This window comes from Thunnus thynnus, chromosome 7, assembly GCF_963924715.1.
Source record: "Thunnus thynnus chromosome 7, fThuThy2.1, whole genome shotgun sequence".
Classification (NCBI taxonomy): Eukaryota; Metazoa; Chordata; class Actinopteri; order Scombriformes; family Scombridae; genus Thunnus; species Thunnus thynnus.
The window spans coordinates 7,920,506-7,936,517 of record NC_089523.1 but is presented as its reverse complement, the minus strand read 5'-3'; the positions used below and the strand labels follow the sequence as shown (position 1 = coordinate 7,936,517).

Sequence of the window (16,012 nt, the reverse complement as noted above, 5' to 3'; positions counted from 1 at the left end):
TCAAGGTTGTAAAAAAATAAAAGGTCGTCTCAGCATGATTTTAATCTCTGTATGTGTTTGCATTTATTCCCAGTTAACTGTTCGTTTGTCAGATGACATTTCATTACTGAGTCTGGAACACAAGTCAGACATACTATATGAAATACGATAAATCATATCTATCGTAAACTCAGACCTGGGATTATATAAAAGTGACATTTCTGTAGATGATTAGTAGATAGCTTTTTCCATTATGAAGTGATGACTTTCAGGTAATAACTGTTCTGAAAAATTTAGCAAACGGCTCCCTTTCAGTCTTTGACATGAGAATATCTGTTTGTGTTCTGTGCCTGATGAGAAAGATACTGAACTTTAAGATCTGCTTGATCTGAGTCATTTTTGTCAACTTCATTGGCTTCACTTTTCTACATTGACAGTGAAACAATGTGTTTCCTGGCTTGTTAGTTCAGTATAAAATTACCAGGGAAAGAAGAAATAAACTATGAAATATCATCCTTGTCTTACCCGTGCTTTGGTACGGTTCTTGCGCTTCGGGACATCTTCCTCCATCTCGTCCACATCCAGCTCATGAGGGAAATCCCCCACCAGCAACTTCTAAGGGGGAGGTATAGAGTGAGAGACAGATGGATCGTCAGACAGGTTAGTTTCCTTTCCTTTCTCTCAATTATCTCAGCCTCTGTCTGCTTTAGACCTGCATGGACCCATGGGTGAAATGAAATTGTACTGCTGCTTTTGTAGGTGTTTGTCTAATCCAGTTTAGGAAAAAGAAACCTTCAAGAACAGAGCCATTAACACAAATCATGGCTAAATATGTCAATATATATTATTGCAATATATGTATTGCAATAAACATATTTATTTACAACAAATCCTTCCCTCAATGAACTTGAGACAAGAAACCTTTCACATATTTTTTTCCTTAGTGTAAGAAACGCCAGCTTTATATTAAAAACATAAACGTGTTTGCAGTCAATGCCAAAAGTAAATACATATAATCTATAAAAATGACAGTAAGGGAGGTGTGGATGCGGAGAAATGACACAAAAGAGTGAGAAAGCCATGCCGACCTGGGTGAGCCTCAAGCTGGGCTAGAGTCAAGGGAAACCCTGGATTAGAGGCCCTGAACACTTTTCTAGTTCTTAAAGGGCCACTCTGAGTGCCATTCACAAAACTGCTGATTGATTAGCTGTCCATCTTTGAAAGCAACGGCCTCTAGCTGGTGAAATACTCAGCCGGATGGGCATTAAGTTTTGCCTCAGAAGTTACTGAGTGCAACACACTGTATGAAAGATGACAAACAACAAAGAGGTACAGTCGATGGACTTTCCTCTAATGTTAACATTCCTAAAGTTGGTCCAAAAACACTGGCTGCAGTGCAATCACACACACAATCATCAGCACACACACACACGAGCTATGTGCCAGGAGGGAGTTGTCAGAGCTGCGGGAGCCTGTGTCACCGCCAGAACACACACTCCAAGAGAGACAAAGGCAGAGACAGACAAAGAAAAACAAACACATAGATAAAAAGAGCCTGACATAAGAAAACAAGAACAAGACATACAGAAAAACAAAGAGCTGAGGGAAAGACACAGAGAAAGAGATTAAATGAGAGACGGGGAAGAAAGAGAGACGCGAGTCTCACCTGACACTCGCTCATTGGCTCTTCTTCCTTGGTTTCTACCTTCTTGTCCAGGGTTTCCCCGGCAAGCAGCGACTCCAACACGGGACCATCTGGGATACCCCCTTCCTTCTTTAGAGAGGCCTCGTAGTCTGGAGAACAAGAGAATCGCAATCAGAAAACAGCGGAGATCTCACATTCACGCTGACATGCACAGTGGAGCTGACAGAGCCCTGAGGAAGCAATATTTGGCTGGTTCACCGAGGCAAAAAAGGACGTCAGCCTCTGCAGTGTACGGCAGCTGAAGAAATCATCTGCAATTTGTCTAAAATATTACATGACTGAGTGTGTTGCTTGCGGAGGAATGTCTAAATTTTCTTTTCAGAGTTTTCTCTTCATGTGCCTGCTGTAGAATGTCAGTAAATGAGATAGACATACTGTATAGTGAGTTTTGCCAACTGTGACTATACATGTGAATTAGGATACAAACACAAGCCGGTATTTTCCTCCTTCTCCTTACCGATCTTGAACTCAATCGGTACAAGCCGTGGGTCCTCCAGGATGTTTAGCCGTCTCTTCTTGCGCCAGCAGCGAGCGGGATATGTGTACAACTGACCTGGAGCATGACCTGAAACACAGACGGAAACACAGCTCAGTTGTAGGACACATTACCATGATTTATTCATTAATGAGTACATGAAAAAAATGGATGATTAGATAAATAAATAGATGAAGTTTGATGTGCTAGGAGATTTGAAAGTATGTCTACACTGCTGTTTTGCATTTTAAAAGACAGAAATGACTGGATGCTATTGTGGTACTGAACACGTTTCCAAAGCAAATAATTTATCATTATTGATGAGGTTTTTAAATATAAACTACTTTTTGTTGGTTTTGGAATAATTTATGGTGATGTTTTTTTGATGAACAGTTAACCATTAAAAATAACTGAAGTTAATTAACGGAAAAGAAAAACAGAATAGAAATGAAGATGAATTTTTTTTTTAAAAATCATACAAATCATTTGAATTTTCACTTCTGATCGGTTCTGTTCTACTTGAATCCAACTAAAAGTGACAAGCAAACAAAAACATTGTAGTGGCAGAAACTAGACGCATCCTACAAACTCAGATCGTTAACACACTCATGCACACACACACACACACAAACACACATACATAAATGTATTCTCTGTGGAATAGTTGGTGCCAGCGGCGTATCATCGCCTACAGGGGTGTCTGATTCACTGCCAAAACACACTGATGTTACAGAGAAACAGAAAGCAATGAGGAAACACCCTTTGGGGAAAGTTAAAAAAAAAAAAAAAAAAGTTGAGAAAGGTAGACAGAGGTCTCGAGAAGAGAATGAGGAAATGAAAAAGAGGAGAGAGGAAGGAAAGTGAGACAGAAACAAGCAGAGCAGAGGAAGGAAGGAAGCCGCGGGATAAAATGACTGGTGAGAATCATTTGTGTGGCACAACAGCTGGCAAAAACAACGCACACACCAATAAGGAGGAGCGCTCCTCGAGCTTCAGCCAGCCACCCACCATCATTTATCATGTCCAGGTATCAAACACACACCTTACACACAGGCACACACACACACACCTGGCCCACGGTGGTTCTTCTCCATCCAGATGTAACAGTTGCTCTGAGCCACACCGGTCTGGGAGTCCAGGAAGGGGAGACGCATGGAGCGCTCGGCGCACAGACGGGCATTGTAGCTGCGACAGTGTTCAATGGCCTCCTTGTAGAACTCCTCACCAAGACTGAGAGACAATAGGGAGGAGGGAGGGAGTGTGTGTGGGTCACAGGTGAAGGACAAAGAAGGAATACAGAAAGTCAAACATCAGCAGCAAAATAAGATGGCAAACACACGCAGGCATGCTTGTATGTGTGTTAGTCGAGAGAGGAGGGGCTTCAAGTGGACTTTCATGGACAAGTGTAGGGCAGGTTTTTATGTGTGTGTGTAGATGATGAACAGTCCTATTAACCTGGGGCACAGCAGATGAGCTGGCCACTACACACACACACACACATACACGCAGCACAGTGAAAGAGTCTGTAACACATTTTTCACTGTGAGGACAATGTATGCGCTGTATTTTCTCACCTGTACGAGTGTGAGTTTAATTAACATTCAGTGTAATATTCTTCTCTTTGTTCCTCCCTCCTCTCCCCTCAATGTCTCATACTCGCTCTTACCTGTTCTTGATGACTGCACCTCCAGATTGCCTGTAGGGAGAAGAAGAAAAGAAGTAGAAGGAAAAAAAAAACCAACGGATGTGTGGTGAGTCACTCCTCAACCCCACCCTACTTCCTCTCTCCCCTCCACCGTTCGCTTGGCTTCTTTTTCAACATCTTTCCTTCACTCTCGCTTTCACTCCTCCTTGTTTTTGGGTGTATGTTTAACTTTTACACTCTGTCCATTTCTTCCCACACTTCTTTTCCCATTTTCATCTTTCTTTGCATTTCCCTCCCTTCTCTTTGTCTCTCTCCTGTTAATCGCTCCTCTCTTGTGTCTTCCTGCTGAGTGCAGACATCAAGGTCACTCTGCTCTACAGACAGTAGATACAGAACACACAAAACTAGAGCTACACACACATACACACACAGAGCTACAGTGCTACAGAGCCAGGCCAACGGCACCTTCACAAAAACAGTGCAGTGCTGGCGCTAGTAAAGATTTGTTTAATTTGGTCTTTGCAGCCTTTTGCAGGAACACCCAGAGAAGATGTTGTGGTTCTTTCATCAAAATTTGACTGCAACTGCACAAAGAGGCAACAAAAGAACTTGTGGGTCTAATCATAAATTATGTTTTTTCTCCATTGCTTAACCACAAATGCAAAGTTACAAACTGCATGTACGTTTCCCCAAAATACGCACCCATATCACTAAATTTCATATTGTCTGTCACGATTCCCGTGTCTCCCTACCTGTTGCCACTTTCCCAGTGGCTGCAACCTGCTCCATAATCAAGACCTCTACTCATACTCAGCCCTGTCAGATCCACACTGTCAGATCGTAGCCTCTGCTCAGTCAGTCTATTTCTCCTGCATTTATCCTGTAATCTTGTTGTTGCCTGTGTTCCTGGTCTAACCCTGTCTCCTGTTCCCTGCAGTCCCGTCTGCTCTGACTCCCATCCGTTTCTTGTTCCCCACAGTCCCGCAAGTCTCAGCCCCACATTCCCAACTCCAAGCCCAAGCCTCACCCCGAGGCTCCCAGCTCCCAGCCCAATCCTTAGCCCTACATTCCCAGCTTCCAGCCCAATCCTCCCCAGGCCTACATCCCATTTCCTCCCTCCTTGCAATAAATACCTTGTCCAACTGTGTCCCTGCCCCCTTACCTCTGAGTGTCAGCACTTGGGCTCACCTGCTCCACCCCCATGTGACACTGGCCCACCAGAATAAAACGCTGTTACCAATACAGTAAACACCCGTTCCAAAATTTTTAGCACAATCAATTATTACTACTTCATCTTTAAACACACATGCCTCAACCCAACACACACTAACCATAATGGCCTGCCACCATCAAACCACACACACTCACTTCCCTTGTCTTCCATTACTGGTGATCAGATGGAGAAGCTACAGTAAATCCAACAGATAGATGCTGGAATGAAGTAAAGTTCACAGGTTATGATTGTAGATATTCTACTGTATTCTGAAGTTTTGACAGGTAAATGTCCCAGGCTGATGGTCAGAGCACTGATAGAAAGGCACAGAGAGAAGATATATAGTGTATTACAGAACAGATGAAACACCAAAACACTACACACAACATGATTTGTAAGAAAGTTTGACTTTATGAAAAACCTTTTAGACGTACTATAAAACGCTTCTTTTTGATGAATTCCTTGTAGGATCACTTTACTTGTAGTGTGCTGAGAGTTTAACACTACTGAGTTATTGATTTTTCATTACACAAATACATGCAAATAAATTAAAGGGCAAAGGGCAAATAAATTGAATTTTGCAGTGAGAGTGCAATTGTTGAAATGTGTTAAGTGTTGTGCAGAGCAAGTTTAGAGATGAGATATAAGAGGTATGTGTTTTGGAAATTGTGCTCATATGCAGAAAATAGGTATAAGCAAGAGGAGAAAACCTGTAATATTAGTGTTGCTAGTATTCATGTTGCTGCAGTTTGACCCTTAAAAAAGGGGGTAAACAATGGCAGTATGGCATGTCAAAAAGCAAATTTTAAAACTTTTTTCCCATCCATCATGTACCAAGTTTAGTAAAGGACAGATTAAATTTGTTGTTCAAAGGATAGGTTTGCAAAAATTCTAAATTGCAAACTAACTCTTAAAGCATTGCATGTGCTGAAAGATTCATCTTGATCCAAGGAATCCAAGAAAATACACATGTGGGGGTTGTAAGCTGAAATGGAAATGCTTCAGTTCTTTCTAGGCCCAAGGCCAAAATTTTGCAGAAATTTGTTAAATAGTTTTTGAGATATCTGCTAATTAGATTAATTAAACCACAACACACTGTAAAAGAATAAAAATGAGCACATATTCATCATTGAGTGGAATAAAAACAAAATTATGTTTGAAAAGATATGACTTTTTGACTAGACGCTCGAACAAAAAGAAAACTATTTTCAAGTTTAATGTCCTTAAAAGCTGGATTAAAACAGTTTTTTCTTCACATAAAGGAAGATGGGGAAGAAAAGATCCTATTGTGAAAATGTCAAGTAGAATCAACTGTCCTGGTTGGAAATAAGGACAAATTCAACTCTACCATCAGATGCAGCAGATGCTGGTGAGGTCTGACAGCTTGTGTCTGGCATCTTCAAAACCTCCTAAACCAGTTCTGCAATCTCGCGGGCCAACGCTAGACGTATGACATTTAAAGGATGTGATCAGGGCAACAATATGTGGGGCATGCTGCGCTCATGTCCATTAATGTGTCGTTGGGACTGAGCTGCTTTCTTCTCTGTCGAAGATAATACTGTATGCTCCTTTACGGCTCAGCGCCTGCAATTGGTTGTGCATTTGACCATTAGAGTATTTTATGGCTGCATTGGAGGTGCATCACCAAAACTTTTCTTCTCCTCATTTCACTTTGTTTTAGTGCTGTGTATGAAGAGTGCAGTGGAATAGAGGTCTGTCCAAAAAATAGCAGGTTAGATCCAGAGCCCCTGAAGTGCTCACCAATCATAAGGTGCTACGGATAAAAGCAATACCTAAATGCCTGAATTTCATATAAGAGTTTGTACCACCAGAAGGCTGGTCATCTGAGAGGCAGCCATCAAAATCATCACAACTATACCTGCTGTTTGCATATAAATAGTCATGAGGAGGGAGAATAAAAACATACACACACTGAGGGGTGCTGAAACACCCACATACATTGAAAAAAGCAGAGGCCCAGAAACCCTTACATGCTGTTTTTTTTTAAATATTAAGTGGAACATGGTGAATAAAAGACTTAGACTTCAAGGCTACACCAGTGACCAAACTGAAATACCAGAGAGAGAGAGAGAGAGAGAGACTGAGTGAAAAAAAGAAACATTCAAAATGTAAAACAGCTCACCACTGAGCTCCCCATCCACCTCCTCCCTCACCACCCTCTCACTTCAAATCCACTCTCCACCATCCCTCCATCACCTCCATCCCTCTCTCCTCCGCTGCCTTTAGAGGTATTGGAATAAGTTGGTCCCCCCTCGATAATAAGTTGACGGCTGTAGAAAATGGCTTCTTTCAATTTGGGTGCTCCCAATCTCATATTGTGATAGGGGAGCTGCATGACTGTTTGCACATTTGGAGGCTTGTACACGAGAGGAGCTGAAGGACTAGAAGTGGAGGCTGAGAGGGAGATACTCAAAGAGAGGAAGAAGCGTGAAGAAAGAGAGAAGGAAAGAGGGAATGAGAAAGGCAGTAGCGGTATAGAGAGAGAGAGAAGGGGGAGAAAACAGAAGGAGAGGCAGAAATACAAATAGACAAGGAGAGAAGGGATAGACAAAAAGTCAGACAGATGATGGACAAAGAGCGAAGAAGGTAGAGTGAGTGACAGAGCAGGGTGACCTATGAAAAGCTTGTTCCTCTTCAAGGACGTGGCTCACTAATAACTCTTCATCTTTGAGTTCTCTGTCATTTAAGAGAGGGCTGCAAACACATTTTTCTGCACCATAAAAGCTCTAAATCAGCTGCAAATACCCATCAGAGAAAAAGCAGACAACATTTATTGATTGAAATTAATAATCTTCTGCTCTCAGATTTGATTCAGTTTAACATTGCATTGTGGGGATGGCAAAGGGCGTGATCAGCAAACATTCTCTCAAATGCTATCTCATCTGCTTGCCATTTTGCTAAGTAAAATAGGGGAGGGCTGGGACAAAAGTATCAGGGGGACGGTTGCAACACCGACCTTTTCTCTTGTAACACAGAAGTCAGACACATGCAAGTACACACGAGGTACACCCTGGCATTGAGTCTGCAGCCAAAAATCAGCCCAATCTGATCAGTTTTGCCAGAGTTACAATAGAAAAAAATATTTTTCGTTTGGTAAGTAAAAAATACAAAACAGAGGTGTTTTCTGTTTTTAATGTTTATTTGTTGAAAATTGTAAACCTGTAGACCTATCTGTAGGCTAAGTATCACTGAAGGTTTAATTTATCATGCTAGCCCATCTTTGGTGCTAACCAGGATAAAGTTGACGGAGACATGGGGGGACAAAAGTAACATGGTGTTACTTTTGTCACGCTATTACTGTATTAAAGATGTATTTCTTTACTCTTTATGTTTGCAAGAATTGCCTAGGGGTAGGGTGAGGAAGAACAACAGAGGTCCAACCAGTCCAGATGTGTATGCTAGAGCATGTCAAGCTGTTTTATCTGAGGGAGAGTCTGTAAGAGGTGCTGCTAAGGCTCATGGAGTATGCACCACCACCTTATACAGACATGTAAAGAGGAAAAATGAGGACAGCGCTGCACATGCTCCAGGTTACAGGGCTCACAATAGGGAGTTCTCTGAGGAGCAAGAGGGTAGGCTCAGAGATTATCTGCTAAAGGCTGCAGATATGTACTATGGGCTGAGTCCTCATGAGGTAAGCTTAGATAATTGTGACAGTTCATGTTAGAGAATGTCAGGCTTTATTGCTGAGGCTCATGGTGTGTGAGAAAAAAACAGGGTCAGCATTGCACATGCACCAAGTTACAGGGCTACAATACCACAATACCAAATATGAAATCAATTTCATGTCTTCAGAATTCAATGACAAATTTCATAATCATTCATAAATTAGCCTAAGTTCATGCAAATTCATAAGTAATTGATTGATTGACTTAAAGTCACAAGTTAAAAACAATAAATAGATATTACAGTTCATAGGTTAAAAAATGTTGTCAAATGCATAAATAATTAATAAGTTGAGATAATTAGGTTCAAAAATACATATAGTTCATGGGTCAAAAATGTTAATAATTCATTGTGGCCCTTTAATGTCCTCAGGTTTGTAGGCTTGCCTACCAGCTGGCCAAGAGGCATGAATGTATCAGTTATCCGAAGACCTGGGATGCCCACTAGATGACTGGGAAGTACTGGTTCACTGGCTTCCTAGAGCAGAATCCCCATCTTTCCATTCATCATCCTCAGGCCACCAGCCTTTCGGGGGCGATAAGCTTCAATCCAAATAATGTGTCAACCTTTTTCTCAAACCTGTCCAAAGTCCTGGACCACCACTGTTTCCAAGCAAAAGATGTGTGGAATGTTGATGAGACCAGCACAGTCACTGTTCAAGAGCCCCAAAAAATAATTGCCTGCTTAGGAATGAAGCAGTTTGGAGCAATCACATCTGTGGAGAGAGGGACTTTAGTCACCATGGCATTAGCGGTCAACATTCAGGGTAACAGCATACCACCCCACTTTGTGTTTCCTCACAAGATTTCCCACGACCACTTTGTCTGTGATGGGCCCACAGGCAGCATTGGCTTATGCAGTGGGTCAGGGTGGATGCAGGAAAATGATTTCCTGACATTCCTGAAGCACTTTGTGACACCTCTTGCTGGAAGGCATCGAGTATTGCAGAGCCAACAGTGTAGTGCTACTACTCCCCACCTCCCCACCCCCACTGCTCCCACTAGTACCAACCCCTCGATCACAGTCTTTTCAGCCCCCTGAAAAGATACATCAACACAGCTATGGATTGCTGGATGTTGGGAAATCCTGGAAAACCCAATACTATTTATGACTTACCAGGTATTGTGGCAACAGCGCTTCCATCTGCTGCAAGACTATCCAACACAGCAGCTGGCTTCAGGTGTACAGGAATTTGGCCCTTTATCTCTAACATCTTCAGTGAGATTTCTCACCTGCTTATGTGATGGATAGACCTGCTCCATCAACCACTGTGGAGCCAGCACCACCTGCCCAGGATGAACCAGCACCAACCACATCACTCATCTCAGCCAGTCCTTTCCACTCCACTGCTGAGGCTCAAGATGAAGACTTCAGTCCAGAGGTGCTCCAGCCTTTCCCCATGGCTGGACCTTGAAAGGAGCAGAGAAGGGGGAGAAAAAGATCAACCGCCATCCTCACTGACACCCCTGTGAAGTAAGTCTTGTGGGAGGATAAGGCAAAGTGGATGGAAGCAGTGGAAGCAGACAGAAAGAGCCTGTCAAGCCTACCAAGCAAGGAAGTGGTCTTCCTCATGCAGGTAAAGAATCAGAATGCCTTGTTTGTGGTGTGACTTCATCTCCTCCAGGCCAGGTAAAGTTTGGGTGCAGTGCGTGTTCTGTGAAGAGTCGGCACACAGGTTTAGCTCTTGGTTAAAACCTGAGGCGAAGGTCCAAGAACTACCTGACACCCAGACTCTCTGGTGCCATGACTACCATGGATGGATGCTGTGTCCAGGCCCTGTGGTGTAGCTGCATCCTCAGTCAAAGGGGTGAGAAGACATATAGCAGGCCAGGGGGCCAAACTGGGTGGACTAGCGTATCCACCCCCAGCGGGGGGGGGTTGTCGGTTGCCATCAGGGAGAACCAGAGAGGGCTCTGGGAGGAAGCTGGCCATTACATTGTCCCTCTCAGACAGGAGCAATGGCCACCCTCCTGGCCAAAGGGAGGCAGAGGGGAGGCACTCCCCTTTCCCACTCCCAGCCCTCAACAGTGGAATCCGGACTGTAAGTCACCACTGGGGGCTTAGCAGACAGCGGAGTCGCCCACTCACGCTGCGCATAGCCAAAGATGGGCACCATTTTGGCAATGACAACACAAGGGCGAGGCTTCCCACATGGCTAGGCCAGGAGGCCTGTGGTGAAATCCTCAGTAGCAGCTAAGGAGGGAGGCTGTGGTGGCAGCGGGGTCACCATCCTGACAGGGGCCAAGGCAAACAGGCAGGGCAGGTTGTCAAGCAGATAGCGGTGGGCTGCTGGCAGGTCATCATCTTTAAATAGGGAAGCAGGGTCTTCCTCCTCATAGATGTGACATTCATCCTCCTCATCGTATTCATCCCATGGTTTGGACCAAGTCGTTGTGTTCTCCACCACTGGCACCGGGCTAGCATGGAGGGACCAGACGGACTCGGTGAAATTGTGTCGCCACTTGAGTTCCTCTTGGGGGCGCGCAAGGCAGGTGAAGAAAGCGTCACCCCCAGCCTGGTGCCACCAACCCAGGCAGCAGAAACAGGATTCGTAAGAATTTGCCAGCGGCATAGGTGAGGCATACGAGATGCAGGACTTGCTAGTAGACATGATGACTTCTTCTGCGACACTGGATGGTGAAATGAAGTTTGCAGGTGATGATTCATTCTCAAAAGTGGCTGAGTGAAAATGGAGATGAGCAGCGAGTGCACTGGGCTTTATAGGTAGAGGGTGTTACGCGGTTGCTACACCCCAAATGGGCGGTGAGTGCAAGACATTTCTCAGGTGCCAAGGCGGAGCCTCGTAGGGTAAACCAATAGCAAAGGCCGTTAGAGGGTGGATCACATACGACATAGACATGTTTGTGCACCATCCATTGTTCAAGGCTATTATGTATTAGTTTTTAATGTAGGCTCATGTTCTAAACAAGTGACTGAAAAATGTCAGTTGATCAGTTTTACTTAATTGATTATCTTTGTGTCTACACAACTGATATTAATAGGTTAATAGGTTAAAAAACAAAAGTTCTCTGGAATAACTTGCCTTGAGTGAGGCCTTACTGGTCCATTTATTTAATTGATTATCTTTGTGTCTAGGCCTATATCCTACTGACATTGATAGGATAATGGACCCTTATCACTGCAGACATTTTGACATGTCATAAATGGATAAACACAGGTGTAACCATTAAAAAATAATTAACTATTCATTATTCTATATAGCTACACCTGATTAACCCTCTATGACAAGTCAAAATGTCTTGTGGACAGAGCCTAAGAAAAAACATTACCTGAAACAACTTACTTCAAGTGAAGTTGCTGGTCGGTTTGGTTTGACTGTTCTTGCTGTTCATAAAAAAGAGAAATGCATGATTTGGAGATGGAGTGCACATGATGGGTAAGGATTTGTGACAGTTTAAACATCTTAAATTCCAATCCAATGTTATTAATAGGAGAAAATGGTGATTATGCACTAAGGTGAGTTTGATGCATTGGACTAATTTCATACAATAGCAACATTTAATGATAAACTGATTTGAGAGTAACATAGTTATTTGCTTGGATGACTAACTGAAGCATTACTGAGCGTTATATGCCAGAATATTAAGTACTTACTTGTTTTGTGGTCGATTTATCCAACCGTTACTTTTGTCCCATGCCTGTGTTTCTTTCGTCCCAACAGAGAGGGCCAAAAGCAGCAATGCGCAATGTCAATTTCCGGTCTAATTGCGTCTGACGCATTTATCCAAAATGAAAAATAAAAAAAGATTGATATTGGTAGAGGACATGTGTATGTTGCTCAAAATAAAAATATGGTTACTCTAAATAAATGCATATCTGTGCAAAGAGGGAAATACAAAAAAGTTATACTTTTGTCCCAGCCCTTCCCTGGTAATTCAGCAAGGGACACCATGATAATGCTGAGTTCTTGAACAACTTGTCAAAATGTAAATAGAAAGCATCAAAGCATCAGCTAAATGCTGGTCAGTTTTACATGTGGCAATGTAGCAGAGACTTAAAAGAATAGTCTGACATTTTGTTGTAAATATGCTTATTTGTTTTCTTGCCAAGAGTTAGATGAGAAGATTGATACCACTCTCGCTCTGTACAAAGGTAACAAAATGCAGCTGCCAGCCCCTCCAAAGCTCACTAATTAACATGTTATATCTTGTTTGTTTAAATAGGTTTTTGTACAGAGCCAGGCTAGCTGTTCCCCTGTTTCAAGTCTTTGTGCTAAGCTAAGCTAACTGGTTGCTGGTTGTAGCTTTATATTTACTGCACAGTTTAGAGCGCCATTAATGTTTTCATCTAACTCCCTGCAAGAAAGAAAATAAGCATATTTCCCAAAATGTTGAACTGTTCCTTTAACATTGACAAGGAAGAAAGGCTCAACTATACAGATGTCAGCACAGAGGATTTTTCCTCTAGGTAGAGGGAGAAGTTATAACAGCTGCACCACTCTGGCCTGTGGCCGCGCAGGTTGCTGAAAACACAGACCACAGAGAGAGGCATCGAGAAACCAAACTGCCCATCATCAAACCACACATCCTATGAATGAAAGCTGAATCCTAATTTTACACCAACACACACACACACACACACACACACACAAACAGAAGGCAAACCAATCATTCTGTTAGGTGGAACGGAGCAGGTGGACCCAAATGCAGGAAACTGCAGGCTGAGCGAGGCTGAAGAATAACTTCTTTATTTAAGACTTGTGCAGGCATAAACAAAGCTGGCAGGTCAAAGCAAAACTGAAACAGAATGCGGCAAAAACAGAGCAAACTGAACAAAGGAGCCAACAATACTGAACTGAAAACCAGGACTTAAATACAAACTGAACTAATGAAACAACAAGGAACAGGTGGCAAGACACAAGGGCAGGCTGGGAGCTGATTGGCTGGGGAAGACACGGGGAGCAGGGCAGGGCTAACAAGACTGAATGCAGGGTAGGTGTGAGGGGAAGAGCAGCCTGAGGAGGAGTACATGAACACAGGAGGAAAAAACCAGAGCAAACAGAAAACCAAAAACCCAGAAACACAATGAATACAGTCTCACTAATAAAGGCAACTTAAATGATATCATGCCAAAAGTCTTTAAAGATACAACTCAAAACAGTTTTCTGCCACTCAGCCCAGTCCAAACAAAAAGGCAAAAAAGTCTGAGGGCCTCTGGAGGAGTGGTGGAGAATAGCTAGGGACATAGAGTCAGACTGTCAACAGAACCATAACACGTTCAGAGTGAAATCTTACACTTTCTGTCATTTTCATTTTTGCCATATTATCAACATTCAGATTATCTAGAATATCTCGATTTTTTTTTTTTATTAATTTTTTACAATATTTAGTTATGATCATTTTATAAAATTTGTATTGTAACTGAAATATAAAAAACGGAATCGATATTGAATCAAATTGGAAATTGAATTGGGATTGGGTTGTGGGTTGAGGAATATGAAAATAATTACTGTAAATATAATTAACTGGCCAAATGGATGTGGGATTTAGCTAAAATAAACGATTACCTATGTAGCTAGCAATATTTGCCTGTCCAGCCGATGGCCAGGTAACATCACAGATGTCAGCGCAGCTTCCATTTTGGAAGTAGTTTTGAACTATAACGTGACGTCTTGATTGAACGCTCAAATGTCAGTGTCAGTGTTTGCTGAGGCTAGGCTACTAGCTACTAGCTTAACGGTGTGCTGTTGAAGTGGTTAGTAGAGCATCAATCCCCTTTTTCAAATGTGTGAAAATGAAATGCAATTAGTTATACACAATTGCATTTTAGAAATATCAGAATAGTTTGCCTTGCGAGATGGTTGGCTAGTACCAGCTAAAGCTAGTAGCCATCCGTCAATCTGGTTGTTTAGCCTTCTGGCTCACTAGCTAGTCGTGACTTGTGAAAGAGCAGACCGCAGACCACGATGTTGCGAGAAAGGATGACTGATCTGATGGTCATTGCAGTCGAGGCAGAGAGAACCCAGGAAGTGAACTTGGGGAGAGTTAGAGATTCCTTTTGGAGTCTTGCAGACAGATTTTAGTTAGGCAAGAAAATCCTACACTTGGCTATTTTTGCTTCCCCCTTCTCTCTCTCCCTAGTTATATCAGTGTGTGTAGGTGTGATTACAGGTTATATGTACTTGTACTTGCTAGTGGTGATGATGGATTTTTCAAGCAGTTTGAAAAATAGGTTACTACTGCTCAGTCTGAGCTTTTATTGGCAATGAAGCAGACGCTGCTATGGGATGTCAGCACAGGCTCATCTGTACTCATGCTGCTTCCTTTGCATTGTGTTTGAAAATACAGCTGTTACCATGTTGGCAGATTCATTTCATCTGTGGCTTTATTATCTATTTTCTCTAAATTAAATTTGCATTGTGGATATAGTCATTTTATGTGAATTTATGCCCCTTAAAATTTTGGGGTGAAGCAGACAAGATTTAGCTCTTTTTCAAGAAAAGTGGCAGCAGTGTAGAAGCAATTGAATAAGTGAGTGTCATTTTCATTAACTGTAACAAGACAAATAATTGACATGAAAATCTTTAAATAAATATACAACATTTACCCTAATATAAAGTGGGATGTTACTGAGTCACAAAAACTTATTTAGTGAAGTTTTAAAATAATTCCCCCAAAGTCCTATATATGTCAAATTGCAGAAAATTGCGTCATCATTTTCTTTTTTTTTCTGGGGTAGGACCCCCATGCCCCCCGCTCTAATTGTGCACCCCACCCCCAGAATTTTGGCTTGCATGTCACCCCCGGAGAGAAATACTAGCAGCTTTAGTAATTAACTGCATGGTGCCAACTCTCCAACAAACTGGAGCTGACTACCAAAAATGTCCAGGCAGACATGACAGAAATGACAATCACACAGACCTGCACTGTGCAAGGGCACAAAAACAACACAAAGGACACCTCTGTACACGCGTGCTGCATACATGTGCACACACATGGGCGCACCAGTGTATGCTACCAAATTCACGCTTGTACAAACAGTCTTTAGGCACAGCAAGGAGGACATACACTAATATGCATGCAGAAATATAACAAAGAAATACATGTTTGCACATACAGTAAAGACAATAACATAAACCTCCCGTCACAGACATACACACCAAATCAAGATTAGATGAAGAAAGGGAATGAGAATGCCTGGAGCTTGTAGTGTGTGTGTTTGTGTGTGTATGTGAGTATGAATCCTGAAGCCCACACTGAGCAGTCTGCCTCAGCCTGCACTAAGCAAACAGCAGGGAGGGAGAGGCCTCCATGAAAACACCGTAGAAACTGGTATCACTTGGAGCAC

General features: G+C 42.5%; 1 protein-coding gene across 1 annotated transcript in view; it reads right to left on the bottom strand.

The window, feature by feature from the left end:
- Positions 1 to 16,012, bottom strand: part of dpf1 (double PHD fingers 1) — a 50,428-nt gene that overhangs the window by 27,306 nt on the left and 7,110 nt on the right. Inside the window, exons 2-6 of the mRNA XM_067594096.1 lie at positions 3,826 to 3,855; positions 3,229 to 3,389; positions 2,142 to 2,249; positions 1,646 to 1,773; positions 505 to 594 (exon numbers count right to left, since the gene is read on the bottom strand). Of these exons, the coding sequence (XP_067450197.1) occupies positions 505 to 594; positions 1,646 to 1,773; positions 2,142 to 2,249; positions 3,229 to 3,389; positions 3,826 to 3,855 (517 nt within the window). The remainder of the gene's footprint in view (positions 1 to 504; positions 595 to 1,645; positions 1,774 to 2,141; positions 2,250 to 3,228; positions 3,390 to 3,825; positions 3,856 to 16,012) is intronic.